Source organism: Scleropages formosus, chromosome 9 (assembly GCF_900964775.1).
Source record: "Scleropages formosus chromosome 9, fSclFor1.1, whole genome shotgun sequence".
Taxonomy (NCBI): Eukaryota; Metazoa; Chordata; class Actinopteri; order Osteoglossiformes; family Osteoglossidae; genus Scleropages; species Scleropages formosus.
Window position 1 is genome coordinate 19,832,083 of NC_041814.1, and position 24,196 is coordinate 19,856,278.

At 45.0% G+C, this 24,196-nt stretch overlaps 2 protein-coding genes across 3 annotated transcripts in view; both read left to right on the plus strand.

Annotated features, from left to right (window-relative positions):
* The window catches only part of LOC108935399 (collagen alpha-1(XV) chain-like), a 58,868-nt gene extending 50,831 nt beyond the window's left edge, over positions 1–8,037 (plus strand). Inside the window, exons 33-42 of the mRNA XM_029254851.1 lie at positions 104–129; positions 658–756; positions 1,354–1,498; positions 1,974–2,047; positions 2,497–2,625; positions 2,787–2,888; positions 3,507–3,569; positions 4,622–4,819; positions 5,397–5,512; positions 6,823–8,037. Coding sequence (XP_029110684.1) covers positions 104–129; positions 658–756; positions 1,354–1,498; positions 1,974–2,047; positions 2,497–2,625; positions 2,787–2,888; positions 3,507–3,569; positions 4,622–4,819; positions 5,397–5,512; positions 6,823–7,039 — 1,169 coding nt within the window. The 3' untranslated portion in view covers positions 7,040–8,037. The remainder of the gene's footprint in view (positions 1–103; positions 130–657; positions 757–1,353; positions 1,499–1,973; positions 2,048–2,496; positions 2,626–2,786; positions 2,889–3,506; positions 3,570–4,621; positions 4,820–5,396; positions 5,513–6,822) is intronic.
* Positions 8,038–13,614: 5,577 nt separating this feature from the next.
* The window catches only part of reck (reversion-inducing-cysteine-rich protein with kazal motifs), a 48,526-nt gene continuing 37,944 nt past the window's right edge, over positions 13,615–24,196 (plus strand). For both annotated transcript variants that reach the window (XM_029254630.1, XM_018754115.2), the window contains exon 1: positions 13,615–13,826. In XM_029254630.1, coding sequence (XP_029110463.1) covers positions 13,757–13,826 — 70 coding nt within the window. In that variant the 5' untranslated portion in view covers positions 13,615–13,756. The remainder of the gene's footprint in view (positions 13,827–24,196) is intronic.

The following is a 24,196-nucleotide window of genomic DNA, read 5'->3' on the forward strand; positions in this document are numbered from 1 at the left end:
TAACGCATTCAAACGCATCATAAACGATCTCATCATCTCCTGCGGCTTTTTAGGCAACATCCCATATTTCCGATTGTAAAAGCGCACGTGTTTCCCTTCGCAGCTTCCTGGCTTCCCAATGTCTCTGTGGTGAGTCATTTCTCCACATTTCTACTTCACGAGACACTGATATTCACAAGAGCGTAAAGTGGGTCGCCTCTCGTTTTTGCACAGGTTAAAGCTGTAAAATTGTGAGTGTTAAGTCCTCAGGAGTTTGTACGGTCCCTGCATGTTCAGAATGAACACTACTCAGAGTTGACCGAGCACCCGTAGTTGACTGAATCATTATGTCCACTGCTTCTTGTACTGTGTTGGTTGAGCCTGGAAGTAGGGCTAGGATTCAGGAACTGACAGTGTTTTAGGATCTCATGGGGGTTATGTACAGATGATGGTACTTGCTGTTGGTTGTTCTTACATGCATTTAAACGCTAAAGCAGGTTTTCATTATTATATTAGTCCTTCTGACCTCCATCTTGGTACTAAGTGAGACCAAGTCACTTGCAGTGTTGAGATTTATTAGTCAACAAGAGCTGCTGCCATCAGCACAGCTGCTCAGGATTTCAGCTCTGACCGAAACAGGTGCCTTGGGTCTCAATCTGCACTGTGCACTTCTCTCAGGGGGCCAAGGGAGACCAAGGTTTCAAGGGAGAGAAGGGAGAGAAGGGTGAGGTCGGACTGCCGGGACCGCCGGGGCTCCCCGGGAGGTCGGGCCTTGTGGTGAGTTGTTTCAATGAAGATAATGTGACACATGCACACACACATACACACCTATATAGCCGTCCACACTCGTACAGGAAGTCTTCACTTTCTCACAGTCATTATGTCCAAGCATGGTGGCAGTTCCCTTGAAAAATGTTATGTCTTTCTCTGTTGTTTGAGCCTGTTTCTAATAACCCATAAAACAACATGGGTTCTGGCCTTTGTTCATATCTACAAATAAGGCATTGTAGGTGTCTGGTTTCGACCTGGTATATTGTTATGTCTGGATGAGCTCAGCTAAAATGAAATGTTTGTTGGGGTAATGAAGATTTGGAAATGGGCCTTTTGGCAAGTCTTCATTCAGAGATTAATAAGATGAGGGTTCCAGCATTTCAGAGCAGAAGAAAGTGTTCTCAGATATGGCACCCATCCATATTTCACTTGCCCTCTCAACAGTAAGAGTAGTAATATTAGGTGATTAATAGCAACAAGCTGTCTCAAACCAAATACATTGGACTCGTATGTCTTGAGAACCTTCTGATCTGCAATATGTGATCTTCTTACATAGTGCGCTTAGGTGCATTGATGCAGCGCTGCATTTGTCTTTTGTTTCAGGGGCCCAAAGGTGAGTCTGTTATCGGACCCCGGGGCCATCCTGGACTTCCTGGTCAACCTGGGGCACCAGGGTATGGCAGGCCTGGACCTCAAGGGCCCCCTGGACCACCAGGGCCCCCAGGACCACCCCCACTTTTTGGTTCAGGTAGTAACTGTAGTGCACCTCTGAGCCTCTAACCCTTTAAAACATTTACATTTATTTCACTAACACTTTTCTCCAAAGCAACTTACAATGTTTAGTTACTTAAGACATACCCATTTATACAGCTTGGTAATTTTTACTGCAGAAGTTCAGAGCAGTTACCTTACTCAAGGGTATTAAGGCAGGAACCTGCAACTTCTTCATCCAGAGGCAGCACCTCGAACCACTGCACTGCCTGCTGCCACTATATTGCCCCAAAATATAAAACCTGAGCCATGTCTCAACTGAAGATATATCTTCTGAATTATGCTTGTGCTCCTCCTCATTAATAGCCCTTTACCTAGCATGCTATCTTATGTTTCTTTCCTGGTTCTTGTGAAGAGTCAGTAGGTAAGTGGTTGGTCATACGTTGGCTTCAGCAGCTTTTAAGTGACTTTACAAAGCAATTTCAGTTCATACTTCAACCTTGCCATTTCAGCTGCTGCGATCCCCGGGCCAGCCGGCCCACCGGGGCCACCGGGACTACCTGGATCACCTGGACATGGGAACCCGGTGAGTGGTCACCAGAAAGCAGACCAAAAGGATGTGTATCTTTGCCTTCAGTTTTCCAGCATGAACGCAGAAGACATTAATGCAGATTAGCAATACTATTATACATAACAGAGGATCTTGAACACACACACACACATACATTTTCAGAACCGCTTGTCCCATACGGGGTCACGGGGAACCGGAGCCTACCCGGCAACACAGGGCGTAAGGCCGGAGGGGGAGGGGACACACCCAGGACGGGACGCCAGTCCGTCGCAAGGCACCCCAAGCGGGACTCGAACCCCAGACCCACCGGAGAGCAGGACTGCGGTCCAACCCACTGCGCCACCGCACCCCTGGATCTTGAACAGTTAAATTTAAAAAAAAAAGGGTGCCGTGGTATACCGCTCAGTTTACAGTGTGTTTCTTAAAGTGCCGAACAACACGGCCCTCCATGCTTTTTACCACAGGTGACTACGTATAAAAGTGTGGACACCTTGTTCAAGCAAGCCCACCACGCAGCAGAAGGTACCATGGCCTATGTTTCTGAAAGAAGTGAGCTCTACATCCGAGTGCGAGAAGGCTGGAGGAAAGTCCAGGTAAAATGACCGAGGCTGCAGGAGTTGTTAGAGGTGTAGCGCCTCGTGTAGCGCTTTCAAATAGTGGGAAATTGGCTTGATCCTCATGTGGTGTCAGTATCCCCTTGCAGTGGGTGACTGCATGCTTCCTGTGCAAACATGTGCTGTGTGTCCCCCTACAGCTGGGAGAGCTGATCTCCATGCCTGCCGACAGCCCGTCGTCCTCCACTTCTACTGGGCCGGCGTTACCCGAGGAGCACAGAAGAACAAATCTGGTCAATCGGGTATGGCCTGCCACCTCTGATACTGCTCCCTCGTTGCACTCCTGTAAAATCAGCCCTAGTCTACTGTAGCTGCCGCTTCGGTGGAAACTACCACTGCGTTTGATAGGCGTGCCAGTTTGTTACCATGATAAATATGGAACAAACAGCTGGTATCTACCAGTGTTTGCTGTTTTTGTCCTAAAGCACACCGTGTCTTGTCATTTTGGGCCAATTAAAGTTAAAAGGGCCAACTAAGACAATTAAAACATAAAATGTACGTTGAAATGGACTCGGTTCCTGCAGTGATGTGTAGTAACCGTGAACAACGCTCCACCCGTCTCCTGCTCCACCTACTTTGCCACATGCAGTGGTGAAAAGTACAGCAGCATCATGCCGTCGGAAGGCACGGCGCTCATTATGACTCCTGCTTCGATTTAAAAATGGAAACACATCTACTTCAATGACAAGTCGTACTTCCTAGCAGTTGAATGCAGCTCATTAACACTTTGAACATTATCAGGAATGTGTCATTACGTTGTGAATGGTCTCTGCCTGGAGAACGCGGTTCCTTATATGTGAGGCTCGGTCTCTGACTCGTCTATGTGCGTCTGTGTCTGTGCGTGGTGGTTTCTGCGATAGGAGATGCAGGGTTACCTCCCTGGTTACAACATGATGGCGCACACGGTGAACACCGGCCCCGGGGTGAGTACAGTAAAACTGTCATCCGTTTAACTGCAGCCTTACCAGCGCTGATATGCAGAGATTCCGGGCTGGTTACCGCTGAGCCATAATGACATGTGAAAAGCATGTCATTTAATCTTTGTTATGTGTTGGCAAAAACTGGTTCAAAAACATTGGTGTGGCACTACTCCAACCCTGAAATGAGTCAAAATGTGATTTTGCTGCGGTCAAGTATTCCAGTTTTAGACTAAATTGCCCCCGTCTACATACTGTGTTTAGAGGAACAGCCTAGGTTTGTGTCGGTGGTTAGACCCATCTGTAGGCTGCTCTAACAGTCGTGACCATTCAAATGGGCGCATGGTTAAAGGATTTCCTTAAACGGCACTGCCTTTGAGGCCCCTCTGTAATAAACACAAGGGAAGCCCATCAAATTACTTTAGAAACAGCAGCAGAGAGGCACGGCTGATAAGCTCTTCCTGCAGCGTAGAAAAGCAAAAATTGAAAATGAAATACACGATATAAGTATTATTTATTGTGTATCGATTTAGTTATCACTTTTATCCAAAGTGCCTTGCAGTGTTGAGCCACTTAAGTGATTTACCCATTGATAAGGCAGGGTTTTCTTACTGTCTCAAGTGAGGATGAGTATCTTGAACAGCAGTATTACAGGTGGAGGTGGAATTCAAACCTGGATCCTTCAAGGCAAGAGCTCAACCACGTTGCCACCTGCTGCCCCATCTCTCTTCCTGCTCATTTAAAGCACACATTGTATTTTCTCTGAGATGTACGTCGCTTTGGAGAAAAGCGTCTGTTAAATTAATAAATATAAATGTAAAATTTAAAGTTAGTTTTTGAGTACGTAACATTTTCAAGCATTTAGATAAGATACTTTATTGTCACTGTATACAGTACAATTGTATACAAGTTAGGAAGGAATCTAAAGGTGGAAATTAGTATAAAGCAATAAATGTGAATCAAGAAAGGTAGTGAAAGAATTTAGCTTGTGGCTGAATGGGTTCACTGTGTGTGATGTAGTGCCATTTAATTCTGTCCCTGTGACCTGTGCCCCCCAGCTGCACCTGGTAGCCTTGAACGCCCCCTTTACAGGCGACATGCGCGGGATCCGCGGTTCCGACTTCCAGTGCTACCAGCAGGCCCGCGCCATGGGCCTCGTCGCCACGTACAGAGCCTTCCTGTCCTCGCACCTGCAGGACTTGTTCACCATCGTCAGGAAGGCCGACCGCTACAACATGCCCATCGTGAACCTGAAGGTGAAATGGTGCCAAAGCATTAATTCTCACTAGTAACACAAAAGGCGGTAAAAAGGGAAAGAAAATATCAAAGGAATTAGCCATAGAAATTAACAAATAAAGGATGATTCTGATGAAACCTCATTGTGGGGTGTTGAAATATTATTTAAGCTACTGGCCCCTTTTTAAGATCGAAGCATTTGCATGGGCACATGTTTTGTAATGCGGGGTGCGGTGGCGCAGTGGGTTTGACCTGTGCCTGCTCTCTGGTGGGTCTGGGGTTTGAGTCCCACTTGGGGTCCCTTGTGATGGACTGGCGTCCCGTCCTGGGTGTGTCCCCTCCCCCTCCGGCCTTATGCCCTGAGTTGCCGGATCAGGCTCTGGCTCGCTGCAACCCTGTAGGGGGCACATGGTTTCTGTGTGTGTTTGTGTTTGTGTTTGTGTTCGTGTTTGTCTTGTATAAGATAATCATTCCTCCAAACTCTCTTTGGACAAGTGTGTGTGTGTGTGTGTGTGTGTGTGTGGGGTACCTGGAAAAGCCAGTGCAGGTGAAGATGTAGTTTGTCGTGTCACACTGAACCCGTTTCTCAATCCACAGGGGGAGTTGCTTTTCGACAACTGGATGTCCATCTTCACTGGGAACGGGGGTGTGTTCCAGCCCGACATCCCCATCTACTCCTTTGATGGCCGGAACGTGATGACAGACCCATCCTGGTGAGAGAGAGAGTAGTTCTGAGAAGAGCCTTGTGGATTTTGTATATTTTGAGTATCAGAAATGTTTGTCATGTATCTCCATAAGCGCCCACGGTGTTCATGTACTCCAGAAATTCCGATATCCGCTCTTCGTGTTCCTTGGAATTAGAATCTCTGATTAAACATGTTGCTGAGAATCAAAATTTTCCATAAGCCTGTGGTTGTATCCCTCTGATTCAAAATGTCCCATAAACCTCTGTTCATATTCTAAAAAACTTAAGACGTTTACGGAAAAAACTTAAAAGCAGAACTTTGTAAACAGACAGCTATATTTGGAAGGGACGAGAAAAGCAGAGATATGTTCGAGGCTTGTATTGAATAACAAGTTAAGAGGGCAGGAACTTCTGACCACGATCCAGAATGCAAGAGCTGTGGTCACCGCTGGCCAAGTGCTGCACAGACAGCCACGGCTACCCCCGCCCTCTTTATAGTAATGTTTATGTCTATTCATATATCAGTGTGCTAAATATGGCAGCGACCGCGATATAGAATCTAATTGAACGAGACGTTTGTGGCGTAGGCGGGACTTTTTTGGCACAGCTGGGTTTGGAGAAGCCTGCTTTCTGGCCTGAGGCCTGTGGATGGGCTCAGAATGGATCCGGTGACAGTACAAAGACAGTCAGTGAAAACATCAACAAGGCTGGTGAATAGATCTAATAGGATGGGATTCCACAACATTTCATATTTTTAAGGGCATTGCTGTAAATCACTGCGTGCCTGTCGCGTTTTATAAAACAGCTTTTGTGTTTGGCCATTTTGCTTTTTTTACTGCGTTTTTTGGTAACGCAAATTTGATCTACTAGTTACTCTCATTTCCAGTGTCTCGGCATTTTACTATACTTTTATTATGATTTAGTCATTTATTATTTGATGCCTTTTTAAAAGTAGCTTAAAGTGTCACATTTCTACTCTAAGCCACTTAAATTTACTTATCCGTTTAGAGAGCTGGGTAAATTTTTACTGAAACAATAGAGGGTAGTGCCTTATTGTGGATCTCAAAACAGGATCTGAACTCAGCTCAAACCAGCTTATTACGAGTGGAAGGTGACGGCTCTAACGCTACACTTCATTCCACGTTGTATCGTACAGTTGTTACACTAAACGCTGCTTTAAACATCAGTCTTCTGAGTTCTGAGAGGTCAGTGTGGATGTTTGCAGGCTCAAGTCTCTTCTATGTAGCAGGTCATCCTCGGACTTTTCAGCTAATCCCATTTGCTTTCTGTCTGTGTTTGTGTGTGTGTGTATACGTTTGCGTGCGTGTTACGCTTCAGGCCCCAGAAGATGGTGTGGCACGGCTCCAGCATGCAGGGCATCCGCCTGACGTCGAGCTACTGCGAGGCTTGGCGTGCCGGCGACATGGCCGTCACGGGCCAGGCCTCGCTGCTGCACAGCGGCCGGCTGCTGGGCCAGCACACGCGCAGCTGCTCCAACCACTTCGTCGTGCTGTGCATCGAGAACAGCGTCACGCCGGACCCCCTGGGGAAATGAGCACCCGCTCCCCCTCCGTCCGTTCCGATTTCCCCTCACCCCCGGTCCCGCTCTGTGTATGTGTAACTTCTGAGGAGGTGTAAATACTGTACGTGTGTATTACTTTTGGCCCGCGTCACCCGTCCGGCCTTTTGTCCAGTTCACCGAGCGAGAGGGTGCCGAAGAAGAGATTCCTCGCCGCTCGAACCACGCACGGATCATCCGCTCCGGGAAGGGCCTCGAGCCACTTGTGCTCCTCGCTATGGCGGCGCTCCACTGCTGGCTGCTAGGTGGTCGTAGCCGGTGGCTCAAGTTTACATATGAGGATGGCGTCATTTAGTGACACAGATTTATACATCCACCATTTTTGGGTTGCCATTTTTCTTTAAAAAGCTGGTATCATCGGTCAGAATAAAGAAATCGTTCCTGTACGTACGCGGTCCCAAATTCATCAGGCAAAGCATTCCTTCTTTCCTTTCCAGGTGAAGTCATTTAGGTGCACTGCATAATTTAATTTGCTCTGTTTTTCATTACAAATTCTGGCTTTTTCTGTGAAGGTTTCTCATTTTTGTGTCTAGGAAGTGGTTTTTTCTCTCTCCGTATTTAAGTTAAATGCAATGTTTTATTTATACAGCACATAATCGAAATAAATCAAGTGATTTAGATGAATTATGTAATTTATAGTTGTTCAGTGACACCGTCTCTTGCCTCTTCCTTCAAATTTGTATTTTTGTACAGCATCTCTTCTGACTGATTTAGATTAACAAATTGCCAATGTTTTTTTTAAGGTTTAAAAAGATTTTATAATAGATACCTCGATTTTACGATTGTAAAATTAGTAGGGTGGTTCTTTAAATTCCCCTCCAAGTTTTTTTTTTTTTTTTTTGTGAAAATTGTTTCGTCGAACCACATCAACAGATCTTTCCAAAAAAACAAAGGAGAAACTGTGACAAAAAAATGCACAGGAAATATGTTTGTATACCTGAACTGGTGCTCAATAAATGAATATTTTTTACAAAGCTGGCTGTGTTGTTATGAAAGCAGTTGCTGTCAACTTCCCGTAAACTGTGGTGAAAACCGTTTCCGTTGCCGTGGAAACGGCTGCATGCTCTCTGGGCGTGTGATGGCTGGTCCACACTTGGTCGACCAGAGCTCACATGACAGATTTTTCGCTCCGTGCCAAGTCCATCTGGGTGCGAATGGTATCAAAATAAGAGAGCACAGCTGGTGAGGCAGGAATCTTGTACAACAGCACATGCTAAACCCCAGCTTTCCCGTAAGATACAGTAATAGAGAGAGTGTTTTCTTAAGCAGAAGGGAAAATAAGTTGGGCAAGACTATAATTAAGCTCTGAGGTCTGTGAAAAGAACGGAATGGCGCAACACGGACCATTTCACGTATGGCATTTTTTTTTTTTTTCTTCCATACTGTTTCTTTTGAATTCAGTGCCATATAGTGCTTCTTAATTCCCACCTGGAGAGATAAGCGATGCTTTGATGTGTGTGTGTGTGTGTGTGTGTGTGTGTGTGTGTGTGTGTGTGTGCTGGTTTGTTTACCGTGTAAAGAGTGGGATGAATGTGTTAGTGCACAAAGAGCATTGATTAGCTGGGATGGAGCGCCGCCTTGGCTGATGCTGAGATTGGTGGACGCAGATTCGCGGTGAGTGCGTGCGCAGCGCACTGTCCATTTTGCGCGGAGCGCTACGGTGTGCGACTGCGAACAAAGAGCCTCGTTAACTTTTGGTTTGGTCGCTTCTCGGACGCCCGTTTACATATCCGAAGAACGAAGGCATCCACCGACGATCAGATGGTTGCTGGCCGAGTGGAGGCAGGGAAAAATCGGGAGCGCCAGCGAGCGACCGGGAGGCTCGCTGAACTCCCACCGCAGTTCTTGGTCAACGGCGTCTAGGTGCCCGACTCCTTCCGCTAACTGTGTTGCTCCAGCCATGCGGTTTCCACACCAAATATTACCTGTCCCGCAAATTTTGCATTTCAAGCGAGCTACGTTACGTGGAATAAATTGCGGACGCCCAAACCTTTCCGGAGTGCCTGTGAATCAGGTTAGTGATGAGGGACGTTCCGTGTGGTCAGCCTTCCTCTTCCGGAATCCGGCCGCCCTGTTCCGATCCCCTCCCCAGTTTCCTGGCTCTCGGTGCCAGGCTCCATTTACGTTTTCCCGGTGGTGAGGGTCTAACCAAAGGCCCTAGTCTTGCGTACGTGGCCCACCAGCGCTCGCAGCAAGGTTGTGTTTCGGCACCGAACGGGGGTGCAGATGGCAGGTCGACAGAGCAGCGGACATCCCGCTTATGGATCGCAGTCAGTCTCGAACTATTGATCTGACTCTCTGAGTAGAGCCGATAGATTATCGTGACGCTTAACAGAGCTTAGAAGTGTTAGGTGGGGGTTGCAAACTATTAGCCCACGGCTACAGGGTCGAATCTGTCTGCGCGGAGTTGACAAGTTCCTTAGACGTTCAGAGAGGCCCTCTCCTTCGTCCCGAGGTCACGGAAGTGTGATGAGCTGATGACTCCAAATTGGCCTTGACTATGTATACGTGTGATAGTGTGCCACAGGACACAACCTTAGCAGCATTCTTCCTCGCACCTTGTATTCTCCACATTTGCCGTGCATCACTGCAACCCTGTTTTGGTGAGCGGTTTATCCAGATGAAGCGATGATGAAATAACGTGCATTACTCTGTATTTTCCCTTCCTGACAGCAGAGGGCTGACATGGGACTATGGATGTTACAAGCGACAAGCCTCTGGATCTTCACAGATGCACTTTTAGCTACTAATTCCACTGATCTCGTAATTACCCTACAAGCTTTTAAGCGGAATGCATCTGTACGAAAAAATAACTTTCGCTATGGGATATGTGACATGTTTCCGAAAGAAGCGCTCGAGGCCGGTGCCCTGCTGACCGCTGCTGTCCTCTTACACTGGTACGCTAACTTGGAAAGACTGGGTGATTGGAGGGCAGGAAAGGAGGACCGTTTGGACTCTCAAAAGCGTTCTGGGATTTATGGTTCCGCTTCAAGCAGTTCATTTCTTAAATTTATGGATCCTCCACGGGTCACAGATCAATGATCCAGCCACATTGTACATTGTGGGCTATTTCCCTTCCATTTCCTTTCCATACAGTTCCTCTTCCTCAGATGTTCCAAGATCCCATTACTTCAATCATCATCTCTAAGGAACCATTAGTGAGGGCTGTTTCTTTTTGCCTGAAATGCTTGACTGAATAAAATGGAGAACTCGACAAAGTAGAATCGCGCCGGGCTGCCGTTGGACGACTGCGGGTGTGGAGCCGAAATGCCAAGTTCATTCATCTTCCTGCGCAAGAGGCCTGGTGCCCTGAAGAGGATTGCCGTTACAGCAAAAGTCCACGTGTGATCAGAAAAACATGCAACCTGTAAGACGTGGGCCATCGATAAACTCCTGAGGGTCCACCATATTCATCTGACAAATTTGTTTCCATTCTTGCTGACACGCAAGGTAGCTCCTTTTCTTTGTCTTCCTGCTGAAATCGGGACCATAGTATTGCCAGCTTGATTAAATACAACATTATGTATCTGTTTGCCAGTTTTCTTACTATAATGGCATACCACGGTATTTTCTCTTTCTTCATTTAGCAGATGCTTTTCTCCAAAGCTGCTTCCAAGGAACACTATGTAGCGTTACCAGCCCACACCTTATTTACCAAGGTGACTTACACTGCTAGATATACTACCATACATCAGTGGAACTCACTATGGGTGACTTAGTCACCAATCCACCTAAACAGCATGTCTTTGGACTGTGGGAGGAAACCCACGCAGACACGGGGAGAACATGCAAACTCCACACAGACTAAGCAGGGATCGAACCCACGTCCTCTCGCACCACCCAAGCGCTGTGAGGAGTGACCCAGTGTAAGTAGTGTATCTAGCAGTGTAAGTCACCTTGGTGAATAAGGTGTGTGGGCTGATAACACTCCATAGTATCCACTGGAAGTCGCTTTGGAGAAAAGCATCTGCTAAATAAATAAATGTAAATATAAAAGTTAGACAGCAGTGCTTTTTGCTGTGCCTCTTTGCCGCGCCGGATATAAAAGTTATTATTACAGTGACGGCTTATTTGTGTCCATCAATCCATTATCAGTAACCACTTGTCCAATGCGGGGTTGCGGTGGTCCAAAGCCTATCACAGAAGCATAGGGCATGAGACAGGGAACATCCTGGACAGGACAACGGTCCATCAGAAGCTCTACAGTTTATGTTCCTTTATTTTTTCGTAATAATAGAAATGCAGTCCCTCTCGATTTGCACAGAATGATGACCAGGTTTGATCTGTGTCACACCCAGCTGGCTGGCTACATGGATGAGGTCTCTGCCAGAAAAAATAGAGGCTTTAAGAACAACTGTTGCCACACTTTTTGACAAGTGTTGAAATACTTGACGCTACATCTTGGACGGAAGTGTTAAGAACTGGGGTTTGCTGAATGTGTGAAGGACACATTATGTTGGAACACTAGTACAATCATGTTAAAACTCTCATTGTTTTTCCAGCATTTGATAACTTCTGTCAGCAGCTACATGTTCCATGTGACTGTATAGCGACATAGTTGAAGAATTGGCTGATGAGTCACGTAAACTCCGTGCAGTTTTCTGGGAGGCTCTCTCAGCTGAGTTACAGATATTTCGTTTTAAGCCATGAGTTTGTTTGTGTTAGTCTGACAGCCATAATAATTGTGTGAACTTCCTATAATAATAGAGTATTGACAGAGAAATGCACGACCAACAATACGCCACCATCGGCACCATAGATCTGGGCGACCTAGAACTCCTTTCAGTTTGAGCTCGCGGAGGACATCTGTTCTGAATTCTACGACTGTTATTGAATGGTTCTTCACATGGAGTCGTGCGAAAATTCCACATGGTTTCTCTGCCGACTTGCAGAGGTTATTATTCCGACTGAAGCTATGATGATTTTCAGAGCGGGAGTCTCGGGGGCCTCCGCTGGGCTCTCTCTGTCTCGGCATGGCCTTCGCATTTGTTTTCTGGGTACTTTCAATCAGATGTCTTATCAGACCGCTACGGAGGCGACCCCAGGGCAGTCACGTGACCCCGTGCGGAGGCCAAAGGTCATCTCGCCTTCCCACGAGCGCTCGGGCACCGCAGGATGCATTTTCATGAGTGCGGCTCACGCCAAGGGCTGCGCAGCACAAGAGGTTTCTTGTTTCCTCCTGCAGTTGCAGCGGTGAACTGACACAACGTTGAGGGACGAAGAAAGGAGAGGCTGCTGGAGGTAAGGTTCAGGTGGGACGGGGAGTTTCCAGGTTCACATCCCAGCCTGAGCATTTCTGATGTACCCTTGAGCACATCAGTCTCTCTTGACTCCATCAGGAATATCTATTTTCAGCTTTTCAAATCTTAAGCTTTATGTTATTTGTGGTCTCGAATCCAACTGATGAATCTTACCGGTGTCTGGTCAATACATTGGATATTTAAATATTTAAAATATAAAAAATCACACTGGGGAATATTTGCAATGAAGCTGAGCTGGTTGTGTGGCGATTGGAGCTGCTCTCTTTGGACCCAAAAGTAGCAGGTCTGAGTCTGGCCTCCAGCTATAATACCCTTGTGCAGGGTACTTACCCTAAAATTGCTCCAGTAAAAATTACCCAGCTGTGCAAATTAGGAAATAGTGGTAAGTAGCTTAACACTAACTTAGTTTCTTTGGAGAAAAGCATCAGCTAAATTAATAAATGGAAATGAATGGAGCAAACTGATTAATTCTGTTTTACAGAATGTGTCGTGACACTAATACTTGCTGTAAAACACTTAATTTACGGATACCTCGCTAATCCCGCATTTGATCTGGAAATTGAGAGTTGCAAAAATTGTGTTCATTAAACGTAAAGTTATATGACTATGATGACAATATATTTGTTAATCATAAAACCTGTTCTTTCTTGTTTTTTTTTTTTTTTTTTTTTTTTAAAGAAAATGCTGTACCGACACAATTTATGAGACGAAGCGCAAGATCGGGGGAAATCAGCGGCGCCGTCAGTACTGGACATGTTTTACTTAAATTATTGCCATGATCATGGGAAAACACAGTCGTGCTGCACGCCGTTTCCACACAAAAGACGCGCCTTTTACTCCATATGGGCGTCGAATAACGGGGGATTCCGTATATATTTCATTTACGGATTAGAGGATGTTATGATGGATTACAGTTATCTTTGGCAAAGAACACTTTTTCGCGTAAAAAACCGTCCCGTCTAGAGTTCAGATCGTTACTAATAATTTAAATTACTGTTCGTAGTAGCAGCGCTTTCTTTCTGCGCGTCACTCATCATCTTTGTTCCATCCGTGACATGTGCAGCCCCGCGACTGTGGACACCTGTCTGATTCAAAGTGACGGCACCAGTAGTACACCATCACCATCACCATCACCCCAGCCCCCTTCACCCCTCCCACCTCCCCCGTCCTCTCGTGCCACAGCCGGTCCAGCCCTCCGTTGACCGAGGCGTGGGCGGGGTGCTTCCAGGGAGTCCTCCTGCGGTCCCCCTCCTCCCTCTCCCCCCTCCTCGGCGCACATGCTCAGTGGAGGCGCTGCTGACCGCAGGCCGGTGCCCCGATCCGCTGCTCGGCCGTGAGCCGCTCGCAGACGCCGCGGTGCCGGAGAGCGCGCTCCTCATGGAGCTCCTTCCCTCAGCGTGTCCTTCACCATGCACTTGAGGAGCGCTCTAAGATGTCCGTGTGTTGGCAGATCATCTTCTTCCTCCTCGCCTTCAGCGCGCACGACTTTGTCCATGCTCAGGGTGAGAGTTGTGTTTTTCGGCATTTCCCTGCTGCTGTAGACGCTGCGAGTTTTGTCCCGCAACTTTTCCGTCACGCGGCGGACTTTTAAATGCTGTGGTACTACGAGTGTGCGTGCGTGCGTGCATGCGTGCGTGTGTGTGTTTCGCGAACTCCTGCTTTGCTTGTGAGGTTGCTGTGATTTTTCTTTTTCTTTTTTTTTTTTTTTTAACACTTTCCATCAATATGGTCCCCCAGGTCCCCGGTCGAGTTGGCATCTGGGTGCGCGTGACGGGTCGCTACTGCGAATCACAGTGTGATATACCTTCGTACTGTGTGTGGTACGCTGTCAACTTTTTTAAAAACTTCATACAATGAACGTCACTTTTTAACTTCTGCGTTTCCCTTGCTTGCTTTCGGAAGCGCGTGTATCTGCTGTGGGAGATGAGATCCCACGTACTGCCCGGCTGTCAATGTCAGTTTGCGATGAGCGGTCGCGTCTTCGCCCGGTCGTTTGCTGCTGTCACACTTCGCTTTTGACCGGGTTTGAAGTGTGTGTGTGTGTGTGTGTGTGTTCCGCCGCAATCATCTGTACTTTTGGACAGTACTGTTCAGTACTATGCACAAATCTGCACAAAATATCACTGATAAGTGGCGCAGTGATAAATCCAGAAGTGTAAAGGTGGGGAAAGTTACTGCAAGTACAAGACATCTAAGTTTCCGGTTACTCACTGTGTCCGTGTCGTGTGGGTCTTGGCCCTCATTTATATACAGAGTACAGTTAGGTATAAACACGCGATTTTTTCTCTCCACACCGTGCATTCATCGTAAAATGGTGAAGTATTTTAATTAAAGTGATTAAGTGGGGAAAAAAACATGGTAAAGGCTGGAAAGCCGATTCTATCCTTGACTTACTAAAGCGACTTGCACTACTAGTATTTGGGTAATTCATTTCACTGGATCACTTCGGTGTTGGCGCTGCGGCGGGAGCAGGGATTCGAACCAGCAACTTCCAGTGCGTGTCCTTAACTAAGAACTGCTCCCCGGGCACTTGTCACTCGGCACTTTGCTGTAGTTACATTAGATTTTATCAGAAGTAAAATTTTTGCCTCAGTTTTAAGAGTTGTTGTTACGGAGCGTGCAGTTATCGGACCCATCGCTCCTTCGTCGTCACTGGCGTTTCCCGCTACTTAAACGGAACGCATTTTAACTCTTAACAGAACTTCGCCAAACAGCGAGTTCTTACCTTTTCTTAACTCAAAAACAGTTGCCTTTGATTTTAAGTTATGTTTTTGAAGCAAATACTGCGGTGCTACGTATCTTTTAGAGCGCAGCGCAGCGGTGAGGAGCCCCCTGTCACAGTCAGTGTGTTAAGTTCTGGTACCGCTGGGCACCGTGCTAAAACAGTGCACTTAAAACACTCGAAAATATATTTTTCATAAAAACAATACTTTGTCTTTCGATTTAAATGTTCGGGAAACGATCGGTGATACGTGGAAAGTAAGCAAGTGGCACTTGACCCACATTAAGAACGTTTAACATCGTTTCCAATGGGAGAAAGAGCCCCGCTATACGTCCTGTTCCTACTCGGTCCGTATAACGGGGGCCTGCCGTAAAAATAAAGAAAACATAGTAAAACTGTAGACAAATTGTTAAACTGTCAGTCTCCTTCACACTGCCTTACTGTTATTTCTCCGTTTGAGAGCTTTTAACAGAAAGTTACCCGGTGTGGTTTTGATGCCGGGTCTCCGTGCAGTTTCTTTCCTGCGGACTTGCTGTGGACTTGCTCTATGTTTGCTCTGTGTCGGTTGTAAAGTGGGGGCTAGGCACCTTCTGCACACAACACACTACATCTGCAACCAATTTCACTTCTTTCAGGCTGATTTCAAGAGAAGTTGAGATAAATACGGTTAGGGCAGGCATGGCCATGGCGGGCTGGAGTTCCACGTTTTTACTAATACGGCATGCGTGTTGTACACGGCCGGACGTGCCCTCCTTTCCATCTCCTATCTTGTACTCCTTGTTTTGTTTAAGGGCTCTATAATAAAAGCATCCAAGTAAGTTTAAGAATTTCTCAGTATCATTCATGTGTTAAAACAGTTTTGCCTGAAGTGTCTGAACGGTTAAAAAAAAAAAAAAGGGTAGTTGAGTTGTAACCTTTTCCCGTTAAATAATACCAGCATCTGAATATATTAAGTATGCTGCCAGAAAACAGATCTGAACTCCAGTGATGTGGAGTTGTGGAATGAGTACACAGCCCTTTCAAAGCTTTTGCATACTGCTGTTTTTATAGATCATGTAGAATTGTGTTTGATGTCATATGTTTTGGCTGAAACTTCAACACAGCAATTTAAAATATTCTTGGACATCAAGCTGAAGTTGCAGTGTTTTCAACGCTGACTAAACATACTTGACAGTGGAACTCATGTCCAGCCTTGCATTCCTGTTCTATATAATTTCCATGTACATTGAATGAAATGTTACTTAAAACCCTGGTATCAGTTGCGGAACCAAATAATAGTTTGTAATAAAAGGTTTTTAAGATTGTTACCCATTGAAAATGATGCGACTAGCGGTTACATAGCCCACTTACATGACATCAGCTAATTCATTATGTATTTGTGCAATTTGCAAGAAAATGAGAAGTAGCTGAAATGCCAAATTTGGAGTAAGTCATGTCATTCTTCAAAAGGCCTTGAGATGTTAATTTGTATAATTTGAGGCCAGACTTTTACCAGCAACCCCCTCCGAATGGGGATTAAGAGCAGCAGTTATGTAACGGAGGAGGACATTGTTTCTGTTTGATCTTATGCCAAAAAAGATTTGAACTGATTCCCCCAACACTCCCAACTCTCTCTACCTGGACATGTGCTGTGCATTACAAAAGTGTTGTATATTTCTCTCCATACAGCAGATTTACTGTTTTGGGTATAGGTCTGTTTTGTATTTTGTGTTGCGAGTCCTTTGACCTGTTTATAATGGGACATCTACACGAACACTAAAACACTCATATACAATATGTGACATTGTGTGTTTACACAGCTTCTAAAAGTGTTCACCATGAAGTGCTGATCTAATATAACAGCTTTGAAATTAAAAATGTGCCAGATGTGGGTGGCCATTTAATGTGACTGAAGTATCGCAGCTGTCAGAAGGTGAGATAGAGTGTGATAGCGGGGGAACAGATGTTATGGCTGAAGGGTCAGTGGGCAGGGCTGGCAGTCGGTGATAGCGTGTTCGTACATCTGTTGGTTGTTTGGGCTGAGATGGCGGTTAGTACTTTTCTACTCGGAACACTTTTTTTTTGGAGCCCAGATGTGAGCCGAACACAGAGAAAGCCAGAGCAAAGGCAAAGATCCTTTCCAAATGCTTGACATAGTTCAGTGCAATTAATATTGCAACACTTTTATCCAATATTTACATACATTTATTCATTTAGCAGATGCTTTTCTCCAAAGCGATGTACAGTACATCTCATAGAAAATACTATGTGTGCATTACATTAGCAGAAAGAAAGACATAGATGCAGACACGTGATTCTTAAGTGCAGTTAGTTTCTTTCCACCATATGAACCAATGTTCATCACATGAGTAGCTGCATAAAACTTTATCCAAATATTTGCGATTCCTGATCACCTTCCTAGTAATTTTTTTTATGGAGATACATATAAACATTTATGTTACATTACACGAGTAACTGCATAAAGGTTTATCCAGGCATGATCTTGAAGTTATGGTGCATGAACATTTACACCTTATATGAACGAAGTGAGTCTGGAAGAGTTAAGTTTTAAGATGCTTTTTAAATGTGAACAGAGATTCAGCAGTTCTGAGTGAGAGGGGGAGGTCGTTCCACCACAATGGAGCCGGAACCAAAAACCATTGTGCTTTATCTTTTGTGCGTGGGACCACCAATCAGACAAGTGTGGAGAGCGCAGCAGTCTGGTTGGGGTATAGTGGATGATCAAGTCTTGTAAATAACTGGGTTCAGTTCTATTGATGTATTTTTAGGCCAAAACCAGGGTCTTAAATTTGATCCGGGCAGCTATAGAAAGCCAATGCAGAGAAACGAGTGGAGGAGATGCATGGGAATGCTTTGGCAAATCAGACACAACTCGTCCAGCAGCATTCTGTATCAGCTGTAGAGGTTTGATTCCAGTAGCAGGAAGGCCAGGCAGGAGAGAATTGCAATAGTTCAGACGGGATGTTACCATGGCCTGGACAAGTAGTTGCGCAGAGTCTGTTGTGAGGTAAGGACGGATCCTGTGGATGTTATGCAGGATGTATCTGCAGGTCCGGGTTGTGGCTTCGATATGCTGAGAGAAAGATTGACTTGAGTCAATCATCACTCTCAGACTCTTAGCTGAGGAGGTAGGCAAAATGAGTGACTTGTCCAGTTTATTTGAGAGATCATGACAGGAACACAGGCCAGCTGGGAGGTGTAGGATTCTCTTTTTTGGAGAGGTTGAGCTGTAGGTGGTGATCAGACATCCATGCAGAGATGTCCGACAGGCAGTCAGTGACGCGCGTGAAATGTCTGACGCTCCACGTGGAAATGAAAGGAAGAGCTGGGTATCATAAGCATAGCAGTGGTAGTTGAATCCATGGGAGGCAATGACAGGACCGAGGGAGGATGTGTCGATTGAGAAGAGCAGAGGACCCAGTACCAAGCCGTGCGGGACACCAGATGAGAGGGGCAGAGGAGAAGAACGGGAGCTCTGCCAGACCACTTGATAGGATCTGTCAGATAGGTACGCTAAAAGATAAATCAGCAAAAGATTTATTTTTAATGTGAAGAGTTGGCATTTAATAGGGGTCATTTTAGCAGCGCATCAGTGAGACCACCTAAGGTCCTATGTATACTTCATTACCGAAAAGAAGTGAAGTGTTTTAGACAGGGTTGTCATAGGACGAATCCCCTATTTATTTTCATTGATTGGTGGATAATATGTATAAGAATTTTATAGGCATTTTTTTTTTTTAAATAGATGGACATTTGTAAATAGTGGAAAACACAGAAGACCACAATAACATCATTAATACCATAGGTGAAGTGACTATGTAAAACAGAGGTATTAAATACATGGCATCTTTGGCTTCAACAAATATAAACTATATAAATAAAACAGATTGATGTGGTATAACAATGTACATTTTTAGTAGGGAGACCACCTCAGCCAATTCTAATTACTATTTTCGTTAGCAATGGTGTGTTTTAGACCCTTGTGTTTAAATAATTGGGTTCTCAAGCTGCATTTTCATTTGTTTTAAAGAGTATGCAGTGGGCCATTGAATGGCAACAAAAGGGGTTTTAATTGTGTCATGGATTTCCTTCTTTTGTGCAATAAAGTTGCTGTTGAGCAAAGTACTGACCCCGAGTTACTTAAGTAAAAATTTCCGAATTGCAGTACCCCAAAATGAATGGGTAAATCGTAAATCACTTTGGAGAAAAGTGTGAGCTAATTAAATAACTGTAAATATCGAGATGTTAAACACCGTAAAATACATAGTGGTATTCTTTGGCCTTGATCTTGGCTGTAGCTCATGACTATGCTGGGGTGAAGTCAAACCTCTGTTCATTCCCACTGGTTTCAAACCTTTACCTGCATTGTGCATACAGGGACTGTAAACCTATATGACCACCAGCTGCTAACAATAAGTGATGCGCTTGATTTTAAATTCATTAAAGGAAGTGTAATTCAGGGGGGTGCGGTGGCGCAGTGGGTTGGACCACAGTCCTGCTCTCCGGTGGGTCTGGGGTTCGAGTCCCTGCTTGGGGTGCCTTGCGACGGACTGGCGTCCCGTCCTGGGTGTGTCCCCTCCCCCTCCGGCCTTACGCCCTGTGTTACCGGGTTGGCTCCGGTTCCCCGCGACCCCGTATGGGACAAGCGGTTCTGAGAGAGAGTGTGTGTGTGTGTAAGTGTAAGTGATGTAGGGATGAAGTTTTAAACATAATATCATCCTTCAGTTGGATGACAAGGTGGGGAAAACAGATGGCTATACATTCATGGTACCCATGTCTTATCAAAAATTCCTTGGCCCGTTAGAATTTCAAATCTTACCGTTCCCTAAAGAACATATTCTTTGCATGGGCTCACCAGGATTTAAATTGGTAGGTGGCTGAGGAAACCCCCAAGCACAGTAGCTCTTCTGAAACATATTGACCTATTCTGATTTTGATCACTTAAGGTCAGATTCAGTTAACCTTGGCTTCAACCACAGGAAGTGAACTCTGACCTGGAGGCATTCATTCTCCACCAGAGGCAATGCATTGTTGCTGAGCAGTTGATTTAAATCAGTAGAACTTTGAGGCAAAGATGGGAGAGTACCTCAGATTTTACTAAAAACGTTTTTATTTTTCGGAAAGGGTGCGTTTCGCCGAGAAGCCTTCATCAGCGCTCTTTTGCACATCCATAACCTTAATTCTTTATTTCACTTAATGTTAAGTACATCTTTTGTTCTTCGTGAATGAGTAGAGAAATCTCATATGTAGCTATACTGAAGTACTGGAAAGTCCTGTTGTGTTAGCTGCAGTTGTCATGATAGTTGCTGTCCTTGCTTGGATTTTGTCAATTTAACAGTCAACTTAAACAAGATTAAGAAGGTTCAAACACTTTTTTTGGTGAAAAACATTTTTTCTCTGTAGCTTTCTTTATCCATTAAAATTACATTTATTAATTTAGCTGACACTTTTCTCCAAAGCAACTTAGTGTTAAGCTACCTACAGTTGTTTACCCATTTATACAGCTGAGTAATTTTTAGTTGAGCAGTTTAGGATAAGTACCTGCTCAGGAATAGGAGGGAAGGCTTGAACCTGCAACCTATGAGCCTAAAGGCAGCAGCTCCAACTTCTGTGCTACCTGCAGATAAAGAAGAAATATTTCACCTATTTCAATTTCAGTTATGCTTGTGTTTATGGAGGGAAAGGGGAAATGAGGTCTCAACATCCTCTAGGTACAGTACATGCTATATGGAATTCTGTCCCTGCGAGATATGTGGCTGCTCTTGTAAACACAGCCTTCTGAAAAGCCAAGACTTCCAAAATTGTGCTATATTGTCCATTATTCTAGAGGAAAGCAGAAGACAATCAGAGAAAGAAATCCAGACTTACGATCAAATGTGTCCTTGGTGAAAACTGAGCGTTTAATTCTGCCACCCAGGAGCTGTCAGACATGAGGCAGAGGGCCATGACCTCAATAAGCAGTACATGTACAAACAGTGATTTGATACTTGTTTGGCAGATTTTTCAGAGTCTCTGCTTAGATAGCTGTTTGTTCCTATAACAGTGTTGCAGACTTATTTTAATAGCTCTGAATTGCCTAGTGAGTTTGTATGACAGATTCCTAACACTGACCCCAGTCTAAAAAAGCAGAGTTTCACTGAGGGTTTAAAGGAAAACTTGGCCATATATCATGGTTGACCACGTGGCCGATTATATAAATGAGTGATCAGATCTTGCTCAGATCAACTGGTCACCAAAGGGAACTTCATCAAATAAATGAATAAAGGGAGAGGAACATAAGAACTTAACAAAAGATGCAGGAGGAGTTAATCAAAGACTTCATGCAGCCACAGGATGAGTGTATGACAGGCTCAGATATTTCATATGCTTTGCATGTCTACATGTTCCCTGCATGATAAGGTCCAGAAATTTTCAAGCAGCTTCTTCAGTGCTGTTGTTGAAAGATTTCTTACATAAAAGATACAGAGATTTTGATAATTAGACTATCCTATGTATCAAGTCATTGGTTCGGATAGGAATTAGGCAGTTCCAGATGTGTGATGTCTGGAGAATGAGAAATAAGCTAATTGATTGTGTATGTCTGTCTTGACCCATCCATGCCATATGTTGAGGCTAATATGGGGCTTGCATCTGGCTCACATGTCTCTCTGACGAATTAAGACCTCCGTTTTTTTGGGGGCAGGGCATGAGTCTAAATGAAAGCCTTGTTGTGGGAGAGACCCTGTTCCATCTAGCCAAGGGTCAGTTGTGTGTGACTGATTGAGCTGTCCCTCCTCCATGTGGACATCACAGGGGCGCAGGTCGAGCATTTGGCCTTCATGGAGATATTCCCATATAGAGCCACAGAAGCCTAAGAAGGATGTCCTTGAGCTCATCTCCCCCATTGGATAGCAGCTTTTTCACTTGCTTGTTCCATTGTGTGCCCGTATTTTTAAATGGTACTCCGTATTGTAAACACACAGACAGTAATAGAGTAATTGCTTCATACTCTGTCTAGTTAAGAGCCGTCGGGATGCAATGTGAGCTTGTGTGACCGGTCGCACGCTGCGTGAAAGTACATGTTGGAAGCGTACTGAATCCCTTCCCTTTGCAATGACCTCTGTCAGTTTTTGCCAGTTAATATAATTTGTTTGGCTTGCAGCAATATCCCGTGCCCTGCTCACCCTGGAAAACAGTAGTGGTTGGGACTGAACGGTCCACTGCACCTCCAATTGTGTAATTGAAATGGCAGCTTGTTAAGAGGCCGGCTGTGGCCACTAAGAGGCTGTGGCTTGCTCTCCCATTGGCAAGGCGAGAGCGTGGCATTGTGACTGCCAGCGTTCTCTCCGAGGAATAGGGGGAGCTTCAGAAAGGACAGCCTACGCATCCTGTAGAGCCCCTACAAACTAACAGGGCCCCTACACATCCAGCATGGCCCTGCTTCTATTGTCCCCTTCGTCTTCGGTGGCTGTGGGGCGGGGGTAGGGGGAGTGGAGGGGGGTAAGGGGCCCCGGCTGGCCGTTGCCTCACACGGAAACCATTTGCTGATTTTCTGAGATGGAATGTGGCTAAGAGCACTATGGGGGGGGGGGGGGGGGACAGAAGTGGAATAGAACAGTAACAAGTTTCTTTTTTTTTTTTGCTGCCCCTCCTTTTCCCTTTCTCCCCTTGACTGGAAACCCCGAACGGACGCGTTGAACAAACGGTGTGTCGGGTCCACATGTTGACAGCCAGCCGCTGGGTCGTGAGCACTGAAATCTGGAGCTCCTTCCATCAGCCACCAGGTGGCGCTGCAGGGATCCTTCGGAGCGCCGTCTACCTTCCGTGTGTCTGGTTTCCATTCGCGTCTGATGAGCGCTCTCGGTCAAGGGCTGCTCTTTCATGTTGCTTTAATTCCCAGCAGGGGCTCAGATGCTGGATGTTGTAAGCACACTTTTATTGACTTCTCACACGTGAAACTGCTTTCTTCAGGTCTTTTTCCTGCATGTAATTTTTTGCCCGAGGAACAGTCGAGAGGGATCGTTCTGAAGGGCGTTGGTTGAGGCGGTAGGATATTACTGAGGGTCCTTGCTGGGATAAGGGGCTGTTTTGATGCTTTTGGAGGAAAGTACACATTAGCAGTTTCCATATACTTCCAGGTCATGTTGTTGAGGATCGCAGTGTATCCAGAGCCCGAGGGAGACGTGGCAGCGCTGAATCGTGAGCCTCGCTCCAGCTCTGGGTGTGGAGATCAAGAGGAGCTGAGTCGCTAGTCCCGTCATTTTATCGCTCGTGTGACTATGATGATGAGTCAGTCGTATGATGGATTCCTTTTAGCTGCTGGAGGACCTCTCAGTCATAGACTAAAGGAAAGTATTTGCGGAACTGCAACTGTGGTATTCTGAGAAAATGTTTTTTTCCCTCATTTTAACCTTACCAATTTTACCAGGTAAGTACTTCAAAATACCCTTTTAAGAGAAGATCCTTTTTAAATTCATACACTGTTACCCATTCATTCATCACTGATGAATAAACTGCTTGCCCTAATGTTGCGCTGTGCGACAGTTATCCCTCAGTCTCACAATTTAAAAGTTTTCTGTAGGCTAGTTTAGAATCTGCTGAAAGGAAGGAGAATTTCCACATCTGTGTTCTCTAGAGGAATATGAAAAGGGCTAATAGCCTAGACAAAAAATAACCACTTTGAGGATATCTTTTGAAAAATTAGCAGAGGTTTAATAGGAAATCTCCACTGATGGTTTTGAAAATATTGTACTATATTATCTAAACCTGCTAATGGGATGGGAAGGCAGTTTTATGATATACCTCTTATGAGAATGGCAGAAGGAGTCTAAAAATTCTGAAGTATTAATCAAATTCATGTAAAAAAAAAAGTCTGTTTATACTTAATCCAATATCTATAGGTATAGCTTTCCTTTAATAATTTACTATTAATAAATTATAATATTTTGATATTACAATATGAATTTATTCATTTCATATTAATTTAATATAATTATTAGAATAATTTAATATTAAAACAGTAATAATAATAATGAAAATATAATTCCTGAAATACTGTTGGCAGCATTTCACATGATCAACCACCAGATTCTGCTCTCCACTCTTGAACAGCTTAGCATCAAAGGAAGAGCATTGAAATGGTTTGAGTCTTACCTTCCAGTTAGAACTTAC